Source organism: Agelaius tricolor, unplaced genomic scaffold, assembly GCF_023055355.1.
Source record: "Agelaius tricolor isolate 1412-34295 unplaced genomic scaffold, bAgeTri1.0.p SCAF_3, whole genome shotgun sequence".
NCBI lineage: Eukaryota > Metazoa > Chordata > Aves > Passeriformes > Icteridae > Agelaius > Agelaius tricolor.
Genome location: NW_027269263.1, coordinates 60934259 through 60958793, shown reverse-complemented (window position 1 = coordinate 60958793; position 24535 = coordinate 60934259). Strand labels below are relative to the sequence as shown.

Below are 24535 nucleotides of genomic sequence, written 5' to 3'. Positions count from 1 at the left end.
AGTGCATTATTGTCAAATGCATATATTAGTTTTCATTTTCCTTTCTTTGTGATTCTTTTTCTGTAAAAAACAATGAGAATTATAAAGACTTAACACGACTTTAATGCTTCATCCTATTAAAATAGTGCAATTGTTAATGTCTAAAATGCACCTTGCATAATCCTAAATGATTATATGCATGAGATCTTAATTACAGAGAACTTTATTCCTTAATTAATGTATTCCAGACATCTGTAGTTTTGATGTATAAAAACCTAGTTCTTGCCATGGGTATATTTTAAGTCACACATGCAAAAAAGAGATGAAGTTTTCTGGTACTTGTTAGCAGTGTAAGAGGTAGCTGCTTGGCACTTTTAAATCTGATGCTGTTAATCATTACAGTGCTTTGATCAGGCTTTTTTATTTTTTTAAATACTGGCCAATCCTACAGGCATCTATTCAGATAAACAATTTTACTGACATATATAGATGACCTCAGGTTCCAGAGTTAGAGACATTTAAAATGGAAAGGGAAGAAGCTACTGTGTAAAAGCACATGAGGGGGGAAAAAATGTAAAAAGCAGATCCTTTTTCTTTAAAGTGAGAAAGTGTATACAGTTAGACTCTTTTTACCCTGATCCACTTAGGAGCATGCTGTTTAACGACACTAAGTGATAATGTACTTAAATGGTTAATGCAAGGGTTGATCCTCCTCTAAGACTGAGCTGGGAACAAAAGCTGAAATGACTTTTTGAAAGGGAGGGACAGGAGGAATTCTGACCCTTCTCCTGGCGTTTTACAACGTGAAACCACAAAGCAATTGAGGAATCAGTGCACGGCACGTGGATTAAAACGCTTCCTAGAAGCAGCTAGGACTGTGCATTGCCTAAACCCTCCCTGAACTTTCCCAGTGAATACAGCAGCCTGACAGCCCGGCTTCCTGCTGGGTGGATCCTGCAACTCCAGGAGGGAATGGCACTTCTTGTTTTTAATTAGCAAAGGTGAAAGGTGAATTAAAACTAGCTGTTTGGCAAGTCAGAGCAAGGGGCTGAGTTCTGAGGAGCACCAAGGAGGAGGGTGCTTTCTCCTTTTTTTCCGTGTTTTTTTTTTTTTTTTTCCTCCTCTCCCTCCCTCCTTCTCTGAATGAATTGCCTTGCAGGAGGGACTGAAAATACAGCTTCTTCCTGAATCCACTGGCAGAGTTACTAAAGACAGCTCAAGACACAACACTGCAGAGTAACGCCTTGGAATGTCCTTGCACTTTATAAACAATTGTCCTAGGGAGGGAATATTTTTACATGACATTTGCACAGCTTGACAAATGGCTAGCTGAGGCTGTGTGCTGCTCTGATGAACGTTGAATTTCCCACAGAGACACCCCACAAACTGACCAAAGAGAGAGAGAGAGAGAGAGAGAGATCAAACTGCACTGGCAAAGTGGAAGTTGGAGCCTTAAAAACACCCCAGCAAAACAACAAACAAGCAGCAGCAGTCCAGTGAAGAGAGCAAGAAATCAATCTTGGGCAGGATGGCATCTGCTCAGGACCTTGTGATGCTGGCGCTGTATGGCTCGTTACTCGCGCTACCGGCTGGATGTCACACAGCAGATACCCGGCAGCCGAGGTTACGGCTGTCACATAAAGGTAGGTCAGTGTGTCAGGCTTTTATAAAGACTTGGTACTCTGCAAGTTCATTGCCTTCACTGAATGCATTGCAGCGGGATTAAATTATGGTCTTTTGATAGAGTAAAGTGTTCCCGTTCAGAAGTCATGTGAATTGTTTCCCTGTGCTAAGCTTCACCCTAGATTAAGTTTACTGAATTCTGGAAGACTTAAGGTACTTGCAGTGATGATTTTAGACTGCTGAAATGTTCTCCTACCTGAAAGTGTGTTAGATTTGCATGTCAGTCTCTCTTACTCTCCGTGCTGTAAGAAGGCTGTCAGGTCTCTTATTAAGAGGGAAAGAAATGGAGAAGATAACCTGAAATTATTGCTGAATAAATGTGCATCATGTAACCCTTGAACAATTAAATGTCTGTTTCGCTTTTAGAATTCTATCTGTCTACAAATATAGCTAAGGCAAAAGGACTGAATTCCTGTGCAACCATATGATTCATTTTCTAAACTAGCAAGTGTCATCACACTATAATTAAAATGAGTACCTGCCAATGTAAGTCTGCTTGCTGTTTAACTGAGTTACCCAAAGGAAAAATGTTATTTTTTCTGACATATTTATATAGAATACTTAGAACTTTTATTTTTGCTTAAAATTATTTAAGTCTCAGTTACCTGAAGGCTGAACCATTCTTCCTTAGCTCCTTCAGTGTCTCTGTTCTGGATTGCATGTGATTTAAACTCTTCCCTATGATTTGGGTTTAATCCTGTATATATATAAAAAATACCTGTGTGTGCATAGCCATGGCATTTCAGTTCTCTGCAGCAGGACATAGATTTGTAAATTATATACTTAGACAGGTATGAGAGATGGTCATTGCAATAGGAGAAAGAAATGTAATTGTGCAAGATAAAGTGATGATTGGCCAATCAGTAATGTTTGGATATTACCTCTTAGGCACAGATGAAAACAAAATGCTTTTTTGCTGACATAGGTGGGAATGAGCAAATTCCAATTTACTCAAGAACATTTTAATGGTTATGCAAGTGATAACTAAGCTGCATCAGTGTGAAGTACATTAGAATACCTATTTTAGGAATGGCTAAGTTTTAAGAATTAGCAGCATCTAGAGATCCATGTGTATACAGCTTTACTCCTAACAAGGTTTAATTGTGTTTTATATAGCAAGCTAAATTACCAATTATAAGGAAGGGAGAAGCTGAATAGGATAATTGGTCTGAAAGTCTTGCTAGGAAGCTATAAGAAATGGGGCTTGCTTTTATAGGGCCATGAAATGTTTTAGAGAAAGAAGTATTTTTCATGGAAAGCTGTCCTGTAAGTAAACAATTAATTGCTCTGAATGAAATAAATTATATGACCCCTTTTAACATATAAACCACTCTTCTTTTAACCTATAGTTCAGAGTACAGTAGGAATGAGTGCCAAATGCTGATTGTATAATCCTTTCACATCTCTTACTGTTGAAAATGTGCATTTGAATATTGATTTATTTCTAGATGTAACTGCTAGGGCTCTAATTGTTACTGACATTTGTTTGCTTCTGATGGGGTAAGGGGGATGAGAAAAGCACAGTAAATGAGACAAATAGACCAAGTGTTATGTTGGTTAAGTACTTTGGCTTAGCTGAACATTTTGGCAAGCTCCCCACTATGGTGCTGTGACTATTAACTGCTTCTCTGCTCACTTGTAGTAGTAATTGCTTTCCAATGGTTGGAACTAGTGCACATTTCACTGCATCCTACTTCTCTTTTCAGCAGCGAGCCAGTAATTTGGCCATAACACATCATAACTCTGATATATTCAAAGAGATCTTAAAACATCCATTTCTCAAAGAGGGCCAAACCTTACCTGCCTGATGGCAGTTCCCTCAGATCCAACAACACAGAAAGATCCGTCCTCATAAATTCCCTACCATGGTCACACACATCACCATGTTATATTTCACCTTGTACAACACCCTATCACAGTTTTTACCCTTAGGAAATGAGACTGATTTTACAAGCAGCATTGCAGCCAGGGAGTGCCTGACCCCATATCCCCAGGCAAGGGTTGGAAATGGCATACCTGCCTGCCACCCTGGGAACAGCTACTGCAGCCCTCCCAGCCAGAAGAATGTAGCGACCAAGCACGAAGACAATGAGCAAATGTCACTGCTGTCCTCACTAATCAAACAGGAGCAGCAGGAGGGACCCTCATCTGAATTGCATTTGCTCCAGAGAAAGGCTGCTGAGGGTACCAGAGAGCTTGGGGAAGTTAAAAAGATGTGGTTGTGCACCCTCTGTATGAAGGTGCTTCAGCCTGTCCTGTGAGTTGCTGTTGTGGCACAGAGGATGAAGCCCCATATGTGCAAATTTTCAGTGTGGAGTAGCTGCAGCCTCAGATAAAAATTCACTGCAAAGAGCCTTCAACATGGGAGTCAGCAGGCTTCTGGCTGCCTCCCTTTGGAACTGCAGATGTTGGTGGCTAATTGGGATTCAGGCCCTTGCAAGATAGGTCAGTGCTGAGTGGCATGTTAAGAGTTTCTATGATGAGTATGATGAGGTTATGGACAGCAGATTATTTTGGGTTTTGTTTTTTGGTTTTGTTTTGTTTGTTTGTTTGTTTTGGGGGTTTTTGTTTGTTTGTTTTTGGTTTTTTTGTTGTTATGGAAGAATATTTAAAACCAGTCCATTTTAAAGTCTCGTCTCCTTTCAGTCAAGAGAACACTTGCACGAATTAGTGTCCTTTGATTTTTACCAGTTCACAAATTATCTCTTTAAATCCCTTTTAAAGTGCTGCTCAGTGAAAGTGAGTTACTGGTCTGACAGTGAAGGGGAACCTTTTGCTCTCCCAGCACACCAGACCTTCACCTGCAGTGCACACGTCTCCAAACCCACAGCAACAAGACCAGGTCCTAACCCTTGCAGAGGGGTCACCTGATGGATAGGAATACCACAATCCCCCTGCCAATTAGGGATATATTGTGCAACCCCTGTTTGACTCCATGGCCATTTACTCTGCTTCGGTGGGAGTTAATGGAAGTCCTGCATTCATGAACTACTGTTAAACTTGTCAAGTCAATGCAAACTGTAATGGTGATTTTTGCTAAGGCAGGTGATGGTCTTAATTCACAGTAAACTCAAATCTGAGTTTTGCCATTTCTTTATCAGATGTGACTTGATTCTATAACCACCTAGCAGTCATTTTATGGTTCTAACTTCATTTGTATTAAGTTAAGTTTATATCCAGAACTTGAAGGTGTTTTCCTCAAACCATCATCTTGTGTGCATTAGGAAATTTATATTGCAATCAGTACCGCTTGTGGTATTAGTGTTATGATTGCACTAAAGATCAGTGTTTGAAGATGACCAACCAAGATCTGTGTACTCCAATAGCTTCATTTTGATTTGTAGTGATAAACATGTGTTACAGCATGTCAATATTACAGAGAAATAGATTTCTGCATTATTAAGTTGTAGGTTGACAACTTCATTTAAAAATCATTAGCTCATTTTACATACAGTACAGACTCTGGCTAATGAGGTGTTAATGGGAAGCCAAGCTTCAGCCCCTGTTCTTTATAGGCTGCTGGTTAAATTCTTTCCCAGTATCCCACAGTTTGAGTTCTTGCAATGGGAAATATATAATTAAGGTGAAATCAGCACACACTGTGTGTTAAAAAGAAACTATTTACATTACAGATTGAAATGGATTGGGTTTCCAGAGGACAGGAGGGATATATTTTTATAAGCCTAACAGAGCTACACTGGAAGCATGTGGGCCTGAAAGGCACATGAAGGACATAATTGTCTAATTCAAGCATTATGCATGGTTTTATTTGTATTTCTAATTGGTTTGGGATGGGGTTTTTTTCCTAATTCATAATTATGGTAAAGAACAAAGGTAATACAGTATGAAAATGAGATGTTGAGCCTTTAGAGTGGTCTGCACAGTTCTCTTGCAGTGATGGGGTCTGGTGCAGTTACGTGCAGCAATTTGCACATCTTGAGGGATCTGTTTTCTGTTTTACCCACTACATTCTCCTGAGTGGCTTGAGGGGTTTTGGCATTACCTGACCTCAGGTTGTGCAGCTATGCACTGGACACTGCTCTTGTCTGGAAAAAGTGTGATTAAGAAGCAGCTGTGCCTGCCTTACCCATTGAAATATGTCTTTTTTACCTGTTGTTGAAACTGCTTGCAACTTTCTACAGTAGAATCAAGCTGCAGCAGGCAGAAGGAGCAGACTGAACTTAGAAGCAAATCATCTGGGTTAAAAAAATGTATTCTCCAAGCACAAATATTTCAAATAGTAACATACTGCTAAGGAAGTGAGAGATGAAATATTGCAGACAAAATCTGATACTCTCCATGTTCATAGTCAGATTTTAATACGTAAAATGTGTAATATAAAATGTTTAATGTAGAAGAATTTAGGTTTTTTTAGGGCTGACTAGTCATCCTGGAGGGCTTCTGAGGTCTGTTACAGCAGAAAAAATGTTTCATTGCCATTTGCAGGAACTGCAGTTTCAGCACACCTACTTTAACTTCCCTGATATTTGCAATTTAGAATTTATTGTAATTGAGACTAAGAGTTTCACCATGTTTATCCATGATCTCTTACTCTGTTCTCTAGCTAGAGGGCAGTAAAATTTCCTCAGGGGCTAACAACTACATTGAGTAACAAAAATGTAGGGAATATTTAGACAGTGATTTCTGAATTCTAAAGTAGGCAAATATGTTTCATGAAAGTATAGTTTTTCAATTAGTAATCAATGGCTAATTAATGACTAGCCACATAACCCAAAGCTGAATCATGATGGGTTCAATTTCATACATGAAAATGTTTTCTATTTCTAACAGCTTTCACTGGTTTTGAATGACTAGGAAAGAGCAATTTTCCTACCAAAGCAAATTCAAATTCAATAAAGATGTTAATTCATGCTTGATATAAATCACATTGACTTTGTACCAAGATAAGGAACTGACTTGTGGTCTTTGTTTATGTATAGTCCAGAGAGGTCTGTGTACAAAAAAAAAGTAGAGGATATCATATATGTATTCACACCTACACATAGATACATATAAATATATATGTACATGTAAAATATGTGTGTGTGTGTGTATATAACAGATTGAAGTTTTCGTATTTCTTACATTGAATTAAAGAGCAGTAAAATTCCAAGGTTTTAGAACCTAATGGTTTTTATTATGGCTCCACACATAAATGTGCTTGGGTATAAGGGCTGATAACCAGAATTACAAGTGTTTGGAAAAAACAACTGACAAGTAATATTTTATAATTCTTGAGGCCACATAGAACTCAATGTTAGCTTAGAAATATCTTAGGCAAAGATGCACAAGCATCTCTAGGCCACTTATGAGGCAGACAGGAGAGCTTTTGCACCTCCTCCCACCGGATAGGCAACTGATTGTCTACCAACATTTAGGACAAGATTTAGGTTTATTATCTATCCATATCACAAGGGGTGACTGCTAGGAAGTTCTGGAGTGGCTACAAGTAATCTTAGAGTGCCTTGCTCACTGAGACAGGAATTTTTTGGCAGAGAATTTATGCTAGTTCCTTTCATAACTGCATTTTGTTGACAAAGGCTGCTGTAAGTATTGCTGTAGCAAAGCTCCGAGGCGGTGAGTGCCACGCCAGGGATGCAAGGAGCAGACGGCTTGCAGCCTAACATCAATCACTTTCCTGTTCCTGCTTTAAAGAACTATCTGAAGGTGCAAGATCAGAATATCCTGCATGTTGCTGCTTCTCTGCAGCTAACTCCCTGCTTTCAAAGTGATAACACCATCTGCTATTTTAAACTCTTCATCAGATATCGTACTCATCATTATTTCACTGAAAGCAGGCGTTATATTTTGCTTAAATGAAAAGAGGATTAATGCTATTTACATGATTTACAGGATGGTGTGCAAGGGTGAGCATCTGTGTTAGGCCTTTTGAGAAACTTTTGATCAATAAGTATGCTAAAAGTGTAAAGTGGAAATTTATATATTATTAAAACTCCTGCCCTGGTTTTCTTCTTGTAGCCAGGCAAATGTGATGAAGTTATAGCATGCAGACGGTGTAATTACAAAAATCATCATTTCTTGAAGAAATTCATAGCCTGTAGGAATAAAGATAGCAATCTTTGTTTTACAGGGAAAAAAGCCCTCTTGAGTATACTATTTAAAATGTTTTGTGTTGGTTAGTTAATGTTTGGCATTTATTTAAATCAGTTAAGGATTCAGAATTAAACATGAAAGAGCGTGTTGAAAAAGAATGAAAATATTGCATTATAAAAATATGCAGTACTTTAGCCATAACTTCAAGCTCCTCTTAAGAAAGGACTTAAATAATTTTGAAGAAACAATATTTGAGAAGTTTTAAAAATAAACTCCATCTTTAAATTGGTGAAAAATTTGAATTGTCATCACCAAGATTCAGTTTGAGGAACTGACTCTACTGAGCCTACTCTATATATTAAAACAAAGGAAACCATCATGTTTCTCTCAGAGCACAATTTTAAAACCAATGTGTTTATCTCACATTGACAAATTCCATTTTTGCCTTGGTCTTGGTTCTTCTGATCACCCTCAAGGCTACAAATTCTTATTTTGGAAGAGAGATTTCTCCTTGTTAACGACTTCAATTGAAAGCTGACTTCAATGTGCTTTTCCTCTAAGCATTTTCTTAGTTTAAGCTATAAATTGAAATGCTTTCACTCATGCTGCATCCCTTTGGCAAACTATTTTATAGCAGTCTAAAGACTATTTTTTTCCCCTTTCAAAACAATGTAAAGCAGGACTGTACCATTATGTATTCAGTTTTTTCTTACCCTGTGATGATTTTCATACTTAGAAAAATCACTCAAGCGAAAGTATTTTAAGATAAATATTGTTTGGTGGGTTTTTTTCATTTTTTTAAGATGCAATGTTACAAACAGAAGGAGTGGTTTCTCTGATTTGTCTCAGGGGTTCTTTGTGGCATTTTGATGCTAGACCTCTTCAAGGGGTTTGTAAACTGCAGCCCATTACAATCAAGCATCCAAATGCACTGTTTAGCTGCGCTGCTCTTGGTGAATGTATAATCTTAGTGATGAATCTCTGTTCCTCTTCTAGTCTACTCATTCTTATTTTACCTGAAATTTAGAGGACCTCCAGAATGTAATGGCATGCCAAAGGTTCCTTTTACAGTTTCTGTGCAAGTATGTACAGGAGGTCTGCAACCACAAAGTTGTCAAAGGGATGCCTGCCAAACATCTTGGCCCTGGCATGACACCCAGCCTGTGTGTGCAGCCAATAGCTGCAAAACTTGATTCACTCATGTAGCTGCAAAAAAATTTCTGATGAAATAAAAGTTGAATCTCATCTTTAAATTACTTTTTATTAGTCTCAGGTGAAAGCAGAGAATTGGCAGTTGTCTATGTCATGTGTTTCTACCCTGTCTCGCTGGAGTATACCTGGTGTGCTTTATTGCCTCTTCTGTCAATCAGAATCTGCTCAACTCTCATTAAAAGTCAACACGAGTCCTCCAGTTACATGTAATGATCTGAGATTTGTTGCTGAATGCAGTGTTGTGTTTCAGACTGAAACTTCATTTGCCCTGTGGAAGTGCCAACCTTTTCCCTCGTAAACTCCAGAAGAACAGAAGCAATTCTGTGTACCAGGAAGCAGCAATAATCCATCATGTTTTCTTTGCTTTTCCATGGGGAAACCCAGTGCCATAGCACCCTCTGTAACTCGCCTGCCTGCTACTGATTGCCTCTTGGTTCTTAGACCTCCAGTATCAAGGAAAGGATTAAAAACTGGTTTTGACAACTTCTGCACATTACAAAGTCAATGTAAAAGAAACCCTCTAATGGTCAAATGGCAATGCCTAGTTTGACATATACATGTAACATTCAAAAATTATATTACCATTCTTGGTTGAATTTTCATATCAGAAGTTCCTAATCGTGAAGGAAACTTTCTAGTCAAGGAAGATTATATGAGAAGCATGAGACTTGTCTGCTTTGTGGGATCTATTGCAATATAGTTCAAAAGATCTTTATGAATATTTAACGTGAAAAAATAGAAAAAAATTAAAGGCCAAAAATTTCATTAATGAAAAATAAAAAAACCCACCAACATAAACTCAACCAAAAAATGTCTAGTAGCCAAAAATGGGAGAAAGACAAAAATATCACTGACAGCTTCTCCTATCTCTTTGGCCTGAGCAAAAGATGTTCGTTATTTATAAGAATTTGATGACAGGCAATATACAGTACTCTTCAGACTGTGATTTGGCGGGAATAGATATGAAAAAACATTGTTTATGGTCCTTGTGAAATCATGTTGCTAGCATTTTTACTACATCTGTAATGAAGAATTTCAGGTTTTAGGAGATTTGCTTGTTGAGCATTTGCAGTTTATCTTCTCTATTTTTTTTTTAATCCCCAAAAATATATTTATATGCAAACATAAATTCTCAACCCATGCTAGACTCCTCTAACATGATGATGAGTCTTTTTTTTTTCCCCAAAAATAATTCTCTAAACCAAGGGACCAGTGCTTGGAAGATAGGCATTCAGTGAAAGAAGATTTAACTCCTCTTCACATCCTTAATGTGTCTGTTCTCTACTTCTGTGTTTATTTTCATCTAAAGGATTCCTGACTTCATACTGTGAAGCAATTGAAGCTTCTGTGGGGAGTCAAACAATGGGGTTTTTACTGTTGCTAAGTTTGCTTTATAAGCTCTTTCTTACAACACATTTGTTTAATAGGCCTAGTAAAGTGGTGAATGCAGCTGTAAATATATCTTTTATTTGTGGATGTGCAATAAACATCACAAGGATTTTGGTCTTTTCTTATTCTGATCTTCCTGACACTGGTGAAAGGAAATAGTAGAAAATGAATGAAAAGTGCCTTAAACTGATTGCAGAAAACAACAGACCCCACATACCTAAGGGTTAGTACCTTGTTTCTCTTTTAACAGATGGTTTCTCCCAGCAGTGTTACTAAAACTTAATAATAGCAAAATAATAGGTTTCTTGATGTGAGGGAACTATTCCAGATAGCACTATTCACTGGGGTCATCGCTGAAGGTCATTTTTCATCCAGAAAGCTAAAGGTTAGCAAGTGTTGCTCAATTCCATGAGCTCCTGCAACTCTTTATTTATGATTAAGCTAAGTGCTCTCCTGTGGGTGTGTGGTAAAAGCCAAGAGTAAAGGAAAATAAACCCATTCCTTTATATATTAAATATTTCATCCTAGTTGATTGAGAATGGTATGATGCAAAGCTTGAAAGTATGTGCTGTCTGGGAGCCCAGAAAGACATAAACTGTCTTGGAGATCTTGTTCTTATTAGTGTTGTTGCTGAGAAAATGTCTTGTCTTTACGTGCCCGTGTTTACATGCAGTAAGTTATTATTCTCTCTTCTCTGCTTATCTTAGGCATGGCCATGTCCTCCTGCATATTTTCAGGTTACACAAGCATCTGGGATAGCAGTCATTTCTAAACACACTACTGAGAAGGTGTTAAAGTATTCAGCAGGTTCAGCACTTATTATAGCTCATAACCAGCCTGTAAACAGTCCCAAGCACTTCACTGATTCCATAGTATTCCTTGTTGAGGGACTGCAGCTTCTGTGGTTTAACTCTCAAGCTCTGCAGTGGGTTATTTCATTTCTAGAAGAATTGAGTTTTTGTAAATAAAATGCTTCACATTTAGAAGTCAGTAAAGAAGTGTTTCTCCAACAATGGCTCTGAATGCAGTATACTGTCTTTAAATGCTATATATGAAACCTTTATTACAAAACCAGAATAATTAATACAAAAATTGAACCGAGACCTTATTTCACTAATTACAATAGCAAACCTCCAATAAACTTTTGTGACTACAAAATTGCCAGGATATTCCTGTCTCCTGACCTTACTCTCTGAAAGAGTGATTCATTTGGTCATTGTATTTCCCCTGGAGTTGTATTTCTGTCTCTGTTGAGTTTAGAGGGAGAATAGTGATCAGCTTGAAACAGAATCCTTACATTTCAATAAAAGTAAGTAAGATGAATTTGGAAAGAATGTCTGATGACAGGTCTAGCATGTTACCCGTGTAAGGATAAAACCCTTTGTCTGAGAATGACTTACTGCAGAGTTTACAAGCTGCAGTACTATTGCCTTGATAAACTATAAGTAAAGATATTATTCTTAAGTAGTGTGTCTTTGATCTAATAATGGTCTGGAAGAAGAGGATGGATGTGTAGTCATTTGAGCAGTGACCTGAGCAGTGTAAGTTGCTTCCAGAGCTGCTGGACACAATTGTCTCTGGACCACAGTAATGACTGATGTGCTCTGCACCTGCTTCCATGCACAATATGCTGATTTAGATTAAGCATGGCATGCTTAGGTTAAGCAGCTTTCAGAACAGTTTAAACCAAATTGATGTACTTTTGTATGAAATAGTGAGCCACTCACAGCTGTCTGCCATAGCTCAGCTACTCCTTAGCAAAGAAGCAGTAAAAAACTGCTGGAGGTTAGATACAAGCTAAGTTATTTCCACTGCACACAAAGTGGCATTAAAGACTGTATCCTGAAGCTTTGGTTCTATAAGTATTTGATCTTATGTGTGTACTTTTAATTATACAAATTGTTTCTTTGATTGAAAGTTCAGTTGGGGTGTGTTTGCAAGATCAAAATCTGCGGCATGGATTCTTTGAGGCCATCCCTGTAGCGTGATCCATTAAGATCAACGACAAAAGTTGTTCTATTTTGCCCATACCTCACGCATTACAAAGCAACTTTAAACTTTGAAAATTCTGATTTATCTGTACAATTTAACTTTCTATTTTTTTCTTAAGTTGAACACTTATGGAAAATCTTGAGAATTGTAACTTGCAGTCCTCCCTTGTCATAAGGAAAATGGTATTTCCTGAAGATGCTTCTTTGAGGCTTTTATAGAGCACTGTAATATGTGTGGGTACATGTCATTAAGAATTGTGGAATAAATTTTACAAGTGCTGTATGTGGTCTCTGTAATTTTCTTGACATGGAACAACCCCTTACTTTCTTAGAAAATGTAACAAGTTACTTCATAATATCAGGCTAATAGTTTTCTTTTTCTTTTTTTGTGGTTTCACATTTACTGCTTTAATGTGTAATACTACTAAAATCCTTGAGCTGTAAAATTAGATGTCTGGGCTGTTGAAAACTTGTACTTCTAATTTAAGAGTAAAACAAAGCAAAAAAATTCCAGCTTGGAGATTTGAAAATAAGAATAACTAGTGTTTGTGCATTCTTGTGAAACAGTTCCTGAAGTGTGCTGTGAATTTGATAGCAGCATAGAAATGCCTTACCTTGAGATTGTTGAAAGGTAACAGAGATATTGACATTTCCTGATTTCTGATACCAGTGCCTGGGAGTGTTGCATGACCCATGGGGAAAAGCTGAGAGTTAAACTTGTCATGTCTTAGCATGTTTTAGATTTTAAATGGTGTATACTATAAATTAACATGCAGAAAGTAGGTTTCTAACCTATGATGAAAAGGTTCTCCAGAGATTTCTGAATTAGTCATACATTATAGGCAGGACTGCAGCCTGGCTTCAGCCTTGTTGGAGTGGTTTGGCCTCTGCATTCAGCTGTTCACAACATGGTGATAAGTTTCATCTCAGTGGTTTTGTTTTGTTGTAAGTGTTTGGTCCTTCAGTCTTCAAGGTCTGCTCTTGCCAGGCATTTTAATTTTGATGGCAGAGGTTAGCTGTTACAGCATCCACCTGAGCACCATAATTGTGGTTGCAAACACATCACAGTAGCTCAGGGAGAGAGCACGTTTCTGTTGGCATCTCGAGTCCTGCAGTTGGTTTCACTTACTCACTACAGAGTTGTTTACAGACTTTTGAAAATGTGTTTGAGAGCACTTGAGTGTGAAGGTAGATCCTGAGAGCAGGTTCCATAATTGCATTTTAAAGTTGTGCTGATCTTAATGCTGTTTATTGGACAAGACTTGCTTTTAACCCATCAGTTCCTAACCTAAACAGATACTGATTTTCAATCCTTAAAAAGACCTCCCACCTGCTGAAAATACAGAAGATGAACCTAAATAAAGACCTCACAACTGATGGCTGGTGTCTGTCTTGGATGGTGAAATCCAGAGATCTGATATGATCTTATAGAAGTTATAGTACCTATGAAACTTGTCTTTAAACCAAATATTTTTATAATTAAGCTATTTATTTTTTGGAAAGTCAAGGCCTTTTATTTCACTGAGAGGTTTTTTGGTTGGGTTTATTCAATCACCAATAATGTATGATCACCAATTAGATTTAAGAAATATGGATTCATTTGAATTTTCATGGAAAACTTTCAGCAAGCTCCTGTGATATATTTAAGTCTTGCTAACCTCATAATTTGCTTCCCAGTAGAATTATACAACCTACATGGAGACTAGAACTTCCTTCTAACTACCTATTGTTTTATCTCATGAGACTGAAATACCTTGGAGCAGTGTGACACTGGCAATAAGGCATATGAACAAAGACATGCCTCAGTAGCAGGCTATCATTAAAGAAGATAAACTTGGAAAATGAAGGATGTATTCTATACTCCCATATCCTTATATCACATTTGCCTTGGGGTTTTTTTTTCCATTCTTTCCTCTACTGAAGTACTCTGAAACATTATTTTCTTTATTATTAGCTTTTAAAATATCTTCACTTCTTATTAAATCACTTAATTCTTCCAGTCATACTCACTTTTCCTCATCCCTAGTGTTTTCCTATTGCAGGTATAAGGGTATCCCAAGTACTGAGGTCTCCCTTATAGCAACTATATCCCTCTCATGGAACCTTCTGCAGTATTTCTTCAACTCTTTTTATTTATTAAACACTTATTTGGCTCTCTAGGTGGGCCAAAACAGCAGAGGTATGATTGTTTCTGCATGGACTTCTTGACCAGTTAGTTTGCATGTACTAATTGACAGTTAATTGGCTTGCTCATTGTATTACTTATCCAATGATTTTGTTCTCACTCTTTTCCCACAAAATTTAAAATTGGTCAGTGGGATCTCATGCGTCATAGGGAACAAGAATTGTGTCACCAATTGGCAGAGTGCTCCAGGGCACCTGATTTTCTAAGGAAATTAGATTACAAGGCAATGAAATAATTTTTACTGTGATAAATGATTCCTCTCTTTTGGTCCTTCCAAACTAATAATTCTGTAGAAAAGTCAGATAACTACTGACATTTCAATGGCAACATAATTATCTTTTCCAATAGTTCCTATAGAAATTTCAGTCTCCTGTGTTGCAGGTAGCTGTTCATGTGAAATTACATGATATCTAATCATGATTTACCCTGAAGGTATTTTCTTATTTAGTGAATTTAAGGCACTAAATCTGTATTCTTAAGGATTAGGAGAATTAAAATTAGTAAAAACATGGGGATTTGTTTTGAAGTTTTTTGGCAGTGAATTGAAGACAGTGAAATAATTGAGTACTTGGAAGCTATTTTCTGTTCTGCTCCTTGCTTTCAAATGGGTTAGAATTATTATCCTAGCCCTTTCCTCTAGGATTTTGACATGCTTTTATTCCCAGGGGAGTCTTGGGGATGTACATACATGTAGAGATTTCTGGAGCACGAATGTTAAAGCCAGGAGCCAAGGAATGATGGAGGTGTCCCAGATCAATATAATGCTAAAGGAAAAGAACATTTGGAAAAAAAAAGACCACATAAATTCTATATGACTGAAAGATGAAGGTCCTCACAAAAAAAAAAACATTTGCACTGGATGTTTAGAGAGGACCATATAACTGAGGTAGTGAGATGGGGCTTCATCTACCCTAAATCAAACCCACTATATCAGTACTGGCAATCTTTTCCCAAAAGACTTCCTAACATGAAAATTTCAAGAAAAGAGGGATCAGGCTGGCAGTTGAAAAGTGCATTAGACAAGCAGGCTAAAAAACTAATCTATGAGTATCTGAGCACATTCCGCTTTAGGAGTAATAAAAGAAAGCATTCTGTATTTACCTTGTATTATCTTAAATGGTCATTCTCAGCTCAGACTGATAAACTAGTAATAAATTGTTATATGCTTTCCTAACAAGCAAGTTTTTTTTATCTGTAAACTCCAAAGTTTTTAAGTGAAGCATTTTATTTAAAGTGCTTTGAGATACTAAGTTAGATAAATTAACCTTTTTCCTTGTATTGATTGTGCTGTAAATGCATTCCAAAAATTCTAGTGTGCTGATGAAGCCAAATTTTTCCTTAAGCTGCTGCCATTTGTTCTTTTGTAATGTTTATCTAGATGCTGTTAATTAACTTCAATTTTGTGGATAGTTTAGGAATGTTAAAACGAGCCTTGTCCTATCTCAGTTGTCAGAAACAGTAGCAATGCTTTGAAAAAGTCAATAGCTGTTGTCTTTCAATTTTAGACTCCACAATAATGCTTAGTTTTGTTCACAGATAAGTATTTGATTCAGAAATTTCATATGAACTGATTTAGTGATGACTGCCATTTTAATAAATTGAGATGCAACATTTTTCTTTGAAGTCCAAGGTTTTGAAATGAGAGGTTCTTAAGAATAAGTCATAGTTTTTGAAAATTGTAGTGCTCAGCATTGCATAAAATTCTTTGAAACAATATATTTTCAATGTTTCAAATATTGAAAAAAATGGACAGTAAATTGAAAGAGCTTTGCACTTATTTCTGGAAATATTACTTGCTTTTCTGCCATTATAAGAGATCCCAAGTTGGCAAAATTCCTTTTTTTTTGGATGAATGTAAATAAGTACTAAAAACTTAACACATTTTCAGTGACTTTCAATGATGCTTTTTCTCTAGGACAGAGGTTTATCATCATTACTTGAAACAAGTATGTCTTAAGAAAAGGGTATTTCATTAAATTATTGTGATGAAGAACAAAGCCAATGTTCAGTTGCTCGTTTCTTCTAAAGTAGCATTGGTGACATGGATCCTTCTGTAGACAACTTCCCTGGTTTGGGGTTTGTTACAGATTCTTCAGATTTGATGTTAACTTTGCAATTCACATATGCAGAGAAGAGTTTCCCGTGGTTTAATAAATCATATGGCATCCAAGTGCACATTTCCAGCTTGCTGAAAATATAAATTAAACTAACTTCACAGCATTGTTGTTAATTCGAGGCTAAAATTACTTGATTCAGAGGCATTCCTGGTAACTTTTTACCTCATCATAACTTGGTCAAGTATCAAATCCCCCTCAGTTCATGTTCACAGCTGATTCTCTTCTGTTGGCCTCAATGGGCTGTTTTGTTTCTTTTGAAAAGGTTTCTGCTTAATGCAAAAAAAAAGAGTCCAAGACTCTTTTTGCTTTGCTAGTGGAGTTTTTAAAATTAATTTTCCTGATTCTTAAAGGTCCAGAAATAATTATGATTAGTATCATGTGTTTATGCAGCTTCCAGCTAGTAATACAAGGATTTAAGTTAACTTTATATTATATGGGTCCAGTTATTTTTGGTATAAGTTTCATTTTTGTTTTGGTTTTAACTGTCTTCTGAAATGTCATATCTTAGGTTAATTTTTTTTAATGTTATTTTATATTATTGCTGCTCTAAGAGAACTAAATTTAATTCTGGTTTGATCACGGTTACTGAATATCTCAAGTATAATTTTTTTTTCTATTTTTGATTAAAGCTTCTTTTTATATGTTCCAAAACACGCCATTCCAAGAAGGAATCATTTAACATACAAAATAGAATTTCTTTAGATGTTTTCTTTATTATGCCAGATAATTAACAAAAGAGATGTTCAAGATATGTTTTAATGTAATATTACTCTTTTCTGCATCCTCACTAATCCTGGCCAACACCATGCCTTTAGCATTCTCTCCAGTAGAATATCTTTAGTAGTACCATATCTTTATGACTCTCTTTGTGTACTCTACATTAATTTAAGAAATAAATGCACTTCTCATATTTTATAATACACATGCTTTTTTTCAACAGTTGCATTAGATGTAGGTTCTTTTTTGCATACCCTGGAAGTGTTTCCACCCATTCTTCTGTGGTGTATGCCTCTTTCTTAATTTTGGGAGCTCTGGATGAAGAAATGCTTAAAGATTTTTGCAAAAACAGGAGTTTGTGTATTGTCTGGTTTTTTTTTGTTTTTGTTTTTGTTTTTGTTTTAGTTGAAAAAGCTGCTGAAAATACAGAAAGCAACAGTTAAATTTTCAGTTCAAGGTATAGGATTTAGTTGTGCCAGGGGAGGTTTATGTTGGCTCTTAGGAAAAGGTTCTACATGGAAAGGGTTGTCAAGCATTGAATTAGGCTGCCTAGAGAAGTTTATAGATGGAGTGCTTGGATTTAGGGGTGGGTTGGCAGTGCTGGGTTTGTGGCTGGACTCAAGGATCTATGGGGCCTTTTCCAACGTAAATGGTTCTATGATTCTGTGTTTTGTGATGTTTGAAAAGACACAGGTTCACCGTTTCTTTCAACTCTGTCAACCTGGTCCTAACCCCATTCAGGAAAGAATGTATTTTCTGTAGGAGAGGATGGATAGTTTTTGTCTCTTGATAGACAATTTGGATGCAGGGTTGTTTGTTTGTTTGTTTGTTTGTTTGTTTCCCTTTTTCTAAGAAGTCCTGGAGAATAGCAGAAACTAGAGGCAGACTTCATGTTCTTCTTGGCATAAAATGGTCAGATACCTGTTTATTATATTCTTTTTCTGTCCTTCTATTATATCCAAAAAACCATAATTCAACTGACATCCAGGTTTGGTATCAAAATCAACATTCCTTTATTTCCAGTTTTTCTCATGCTCCTTTCTGGTGCTTTCACTATAATTTAACAAGGACTGGCAATGGGCTTTAACTACCTTTCTTTGACACTTTTTTTATTTACAACATTTTCCGTGGTGCTCAGGTTATTATAAGAAGTTGGAAACTGTGTTGAGTTCTGTAACTTGTACTGATGTCTGGAATATCAATAACTCCTGGTATTCCTCTTAAACCACACACTTGTTTTAAGGTTACTTTTAGTTTTGTGGAGCTGGATTTCAATAAGAATTGACAATGGCAATGAGAACAGAGATATCAAATTGTGATTCAACTGCAGAAGACATAAAAAACTCTGACTGGTGTGCATTTCAGAGCAGCAGCAGTTGTAATGCTGTTAAACTAATTAGATAAGGAGAAACCTCTACAAATTTTCTGAGAAACTGTCTATTATTTAAAGCATTTAATCTGAGAGTACAACATGTTTTTTTTGGGAGTGGAACTGTATAACTTTTGGCTACCAAAGCTGTCAACCTTTTTCAGAGATGCACTTTACTTTTTAATTTGCTCCTTTAGACTTTCACTGCAACCTGGAAAAGGTCTAAGGAATTTTAGTAGCAATAAGTTTTGTGTTAACTCTGAGACATGGACAACCAATGAATGAATTCACAGTTGAAATTATTCAACTTTTGATCTAAGAGAAATGTCTCAATCTGCAATCAATTCTTGGGTAAATTGCATATGGCTAAGTTACTAGGCTGTATTTCTGATGTACTGTTTCAGCTATCCAGAGCTTAATAACAGATGAAACTTTCTTCTGTTCTTGGATAATCTGGAGAAAGAGGGACATAACTGTACAGAACAATAGATCATTCATGACTACTGAATAAGTGGTGTGTTTTTGTTTTCCCAAGCCGAGCATTTCTAAATTGAATATTCTTTTGTGTTTGTTGTCTGTGTTAAAAACATAGATTCCTTAAAAGATTTTTTAATGATGACTGATGCTATAAGAATATGTGGAATTTGTTCTGAGTTGTTAAAAATCAGTGCATAATGAATTCAGAAATATGTAATGAATAATGCATTGTATTCTATGTAATTTTAAGTTTAACTTGCCTCTCAGATGTTGATCAAATAGTTCTAGAAAAAATATTCTATAGAAAAAGGGGAAGAGAAATGACAAGACCTTCCTACTTAAATATAAATCCCATTATTGTATGCATTAAGGTCAATCTTTAACAAGATTTGAGCTATAGATCACATGAGGAAGCTCAAGTTCAGCATATCCTCAGAACATGTGTTTGAGACTTCTGTGAACAAACCTCTGACGTTTTAGTGCTTCAGCTGACTGAGTCTCGTGTGATCTTTTCCAAATTCTGAGGCAGCTTGTGGGTTTGGAAGCTGAATTAGTTTTGTTTTCACTGCATCCTCACTGCAAAATCAGGGCAGAACTAGTTCACATGCCACAGCCCAAACTGGGCTTTTCACTTCATTTGCAGTTCTCCTAAACTTAGCCCAAGGTTTCTTGTATGAATGAGAACCTAGGAGAAGCCCACATTAACACTAGTGAAGAAGCAGAAGAAGCATGAGGTGTGATCCTTTCAAATGTTACCTTTTCCTTTCTGTTCACAATTAATTATCTTGGGGGTGTTAGAAATATGCTGGTGAATTTGTATTGTTTGGAACTTAAGTTGATTTTAGGCTCTGGTGGTTACTAATCATATTTGTGTAGAATATTCCATTTTAATTCATAAAATAGTATGATTAAGTAATTTTTCCAGATTCATATGCATCCACACCAAGTTTTTGGTTGTTTATGATTCTTCAGTCCATTTGAACTGTTCCTGTAGTGATTGGCTCTTAGGACTATTGCTGGATTTATAGGAGAAAAGGAATATTCTGTGAGCACCCTCTGAAAAATTTCAGTGGGACAGGATGAAAGGAAAAGGAGATAATTCCATCATGTTTCTTCTTCATCCCCCTAAAATAATCTGCAAACCAGGGCAATCACCTCTAAAAAGCCACTGGAGTTGGCTTCAGAATGGGGCAGATTAATGTGCTGAAATTGAGTAAGGCTGTGACACACTTCCTCTGGCATGATTTTATAATATTCCTCATTAGGCCTGCCCCAGTGCCATCACCCACATGCTACAACCAGAATGATGGTGGGCACATTATTCACAGGTTGTTGTGAGAATCTGCAGTGTTCTTATTATTTACAGGTCAAGTCAACACAATAGAAAGAGAGCAGAAATTTAAAGTTTCATCTAAACTAATAATCTGCCTACTCTTGACCTGTGTATGCTGCATTTTTAAATGCTGTCCTATGTTGCAGTTACAGACATATATCCACTGAAGAAATGGGTGGTCTTCCTATTCTTCCAGAGCTTCAATCAGGGGAACAGTTGGGTTATTTTCCTCATTAGGACATCCTTAATCTAACTGAAATGCTAATTGTCATGCTGTGAGATCACAATCCTACATCTGATGGGGAGATGTAACATCTGAGCTACCTGCAGAAAAGATCTTGTGTCTGAAAACTTGTTGCTTTTTCCAAACGTTTTGGCATTAGCAGTTGTAGCCTCTGTTTTCCTTACCTATATTTTGGGAAAATTACAGCCAGAGTCCATGAATAAAATGTGGGAAGTGACTGACTTATTTTAAAACCAGTTGTTAGCAAAGATTCACATAAGCCATACTCTGAAATGATAACTTTGTTGAAATGAAAACCAAAACAAAGAACAGCAGTGTTGTAGGATATTAAATATTTAGATAGTTTATCTAAATATCTCTGCTATTTCCCTCATGCCTTGTTTTTATCCCTGTATTTATAACTAGGATCAGAAATGGAAATGTAACAATATTCTTAAGGAAGATACAGAATTACAAAAAAATCCCTCAGATATGTTTTTTTTTATATATTCATTCCATCTTAAAGAAGGGCAAGAACTCTGAATTTCTAATAATTTCTAGTTCTGTACTTGCCAATACAGTTTGGGTAAGAAATTTTAGGACAAATTGACTGTTTGGAACTGCTGCAATGGAATTCAGTGCAGCCTTTCCACATCTATAGTTGGTGATCTCAGGCTGACTTACATAAGCACATTGAAAACAGATTTGAACTGAGGAATTATGTTGCATTAATTTGTATTGCTTACACCCATAACAACTTCAAATGCCAAGTTCTCACTTGGCATGATTAATAGAAGTTTTCAAAATTTCTTTTTTTCCTTTTTTAAGCTGCCTCACATTTGTAAAGGAGATATGGGCTTCTCTTTACTTGAATATCATCCTATTGCATTCTGATTTGGAAGGGCCCCATAAGGATCATTAAATCCAGCTCCTGGCCCTGCCCAGGACACCTCCAGAATCACACCCTGTGCCTCAGACCATTGTCCAAACACTTCCTGAACTCTGCCAGGCTTGGTGATGTGGCCATTTCTCTGGGAGCACTCTTCCAATATCCAGCCACCCACTGGGGGAAAAGCATTTTTTTGGATATCCAACCTAAACCTCCCCTGACTCATTTCCATGCCATTTCCTTGGGTCCCTTCACTGGGCACCAGAGAAGAGATCAGTGTCTGCCCCTACACTTCCCTTGTGAGGAAGCTGCAGGTCAGGGAGAAGTCTCCCTTTACTTTCCTCCAGGCTGAACAAGTGACTCCAGCCACTCCTTGTGCAGCTTTCCCTCCAGACCCATCACCATCCTCATAGCCCTCCCTGTAATAGCTTTATATCCTCACCTTGTGGGGCCCAAAACTGCACACAGAGTCGAGGTGAGGCTGCACTAATGCAGAGCAGAGAAGGACAATGCCCTCCCTCACCCAGTGTGTATGGCTGGTCCTCCTGGCTGCCAGGGCACTGCTGGTCCATGTTCAACTTGACATGTTCTAATTCTTCTTCTTCTTCTTCTTCTTCTTCTTCTTCTTCTTCTTCTTCTTCTTCTTCTTCTTCTTCTTCTTCTTCTTCTTCTTCTTCTTCTTCTTCTTCTTTCTTCTTCTTCTTTCTTCTTCTTCTTCTTCTTTCTTCTTCTTCTTTCTTCTTCTTCTTCTTCTTTCTTCTTCTTCTTTCTTCTTCTTTCTTCTTCTTCTTCTTGTTATTATTGTTGTTATTATTGTTGTTATTATTATTATTATTATTGTTTAAAATAATATCAATAGCTGCAGCAATTTTTCAATCTGATCCCAGACAGATAGAAGGTAGATGAAAAAGATTGTGTGTGTTTATGTATCTGCATTTTTTCTCCTTGTGAATACATAGCCCGGCTATGTGTTGAAAATAACAATGAACAGCAACAAAGTAGATTGCATGAATTTTTACATACAGTCTTGAAAAAGCTATATGCTTGCTCAAATGAGTCTACCCATTTTGTTGTAAGTTAATACTTCTTCTTTTTCAAAGAAATAATAAGGATAAATATAGATATATTGTTGTAGAAGCCATTCTCACTATTCACATTATGTGAATGATCTTCATAGATAAAGTCTATATATATATTGCACAGGTTCTGGGTTCCTTGTTATTTATTATTTGGCTCTGGCAAAGTTTTGGATTTAATGAATTATTTAATTGGCTTATGTTTTCTGTTATATATTGTATTTTGAATTTTTTTATTTTTGCTGCTTATAAAGCATGATAGCTGTTTTCCCGTTCTTCTAAGTAAGTAGCTTTATAAATTGCTTACTGATTTTAGGATCATATTAAGAGATTTAAAACTCTGCTATAGGTAATACTTATATAGGTAAATACAGTATTTCAGTGCCATTTCTCAGAGTTCAAAAAAGGTTTCCTTGTCATTTGAATACCTCTTGAAGTTCTAAAGACAGTTTCCCTTATCCTGTGGGACTGTCTGAAAAACAGATGAATTGTTACAATATGGAGATTGGCATTTCTTGGCTGGGTAACTTTTGTACTGGCCATTAACTATTTTCTCCTCCCATCAGTAATTTCAGACTTTAAAAAGTTGCTGGAGGCCAGTCTGTGACTTAAGCAACAATTCTGTCTTCAAGACTTCAATTTTGAATAGCCTGCAGGACACTAAAATCTTGCACTCACTACATGTAATTGAGAATCAGTGATCCCTGGTGCTTCAGCTTACTAAAGAGTAGATCCATGGAGTATAGGCAGTTTCCTGGACAATTAATTAAGGAAAGGATAGAGTTTTCTACTTCACTATGGATCAGTTAGACAGTTTATCATTCTTACAGATCCAAAAAACCACATCTGTCCACATCTTGTGGAACAATACTTTTTTCATCCTATATTTCAAAAACATATGCCTTTCACCAGCATGAATTCTTCTTATTCACCTGCAGTGGTCAGTAGCTGAACATATTCAGAGAGAACATAATGTTGACAGTTAAAAAAGGCTATTCAGTTTCCTTTTCTCCTATTTCTCACCCTATTTAGTTTGTTTTATATGAATTATTACAACATTAATTTGAATTCCTGCAGTCTCCAGCACAACCAGAAGTAGGATCATCATCAGAGCAGAAAACATCAGTATTTGTGTTGATGACTGCAAAACCTGGTTTGCAGAAGCAGTTGTTTCAATAAGAGTATGTCTTGTCTCAGCTTGTACACCTTGAAGTGATTGATTGTAAACAGATGTTTGGGCAAGTGAGAAATAATAATAATGCCTGAGCAAATTTTGTCCACACCTGGCCATTTCTGTACTGTTTCTGAAGAGAAATCTGAAGAGTCTGAGGCAAATTGTATTAAATGTTGGTACAAACAGAGTTTCACAACTTCTGTGTGATAAATCAATGTAAAGTTCATAGCAGAAGAGGAGGAATTAGGCCTGATGATGACAATGATGATAGTTTTATTCCTTAATGAATGCTATTATGTAAAATGAGTCTAGTCTACACCTGGCATTTCAATCATCATACTTCAAACATCTTTTTTTCCGGAGTGACTGCACACATATTCATGAAGCAAATATTTCAACAGCAGCAAAATTTTCTCCTCTATGAAAGAGTAGCTTTTAATTTTGAGATACTGAATTACCCAGGAATTAAAGTTTTCATTGTTTCATATGCCACACGTGCATAAGTTTCTACTTACACTTTCTCTGCTTATGCCAAATACTGGAGATTCCCAGTATCCAGTTTTAATATACTCAGACTCATTTTCTTTGCTACTCAGTGTAATCCCAATTCCAAATCCATTGGAGTTTACATTGCAACTCAGTGTAAATTGATGTATCACCCAAAACT

General features: G+C 36.6%; 1 protein-coding gene across 1 annotated transcript in view; it reads left to right on the top strand.

Moving 5' to 3' along the window:
- The first annotated feature begins 751 nt into the window (after nt 1-751).
- SEMA3E (semaphorin 3E) overlaps nt 752-24535 on the top strand; it is a 131854-nt gene continuing 108070 nt past the window's right edge. Inside the window, exon 1 of the mRNA XM_071424034.1 lies at nt 752-1622. Within this exon, the coding sequence (XP_071280135.1) occupies nt 1508-1622 (115 nt within the window). The 5' untranslated portion in view covers nt 752-1507. The remainder of the gene's footprint in view (nt 1623-24535) is intronic.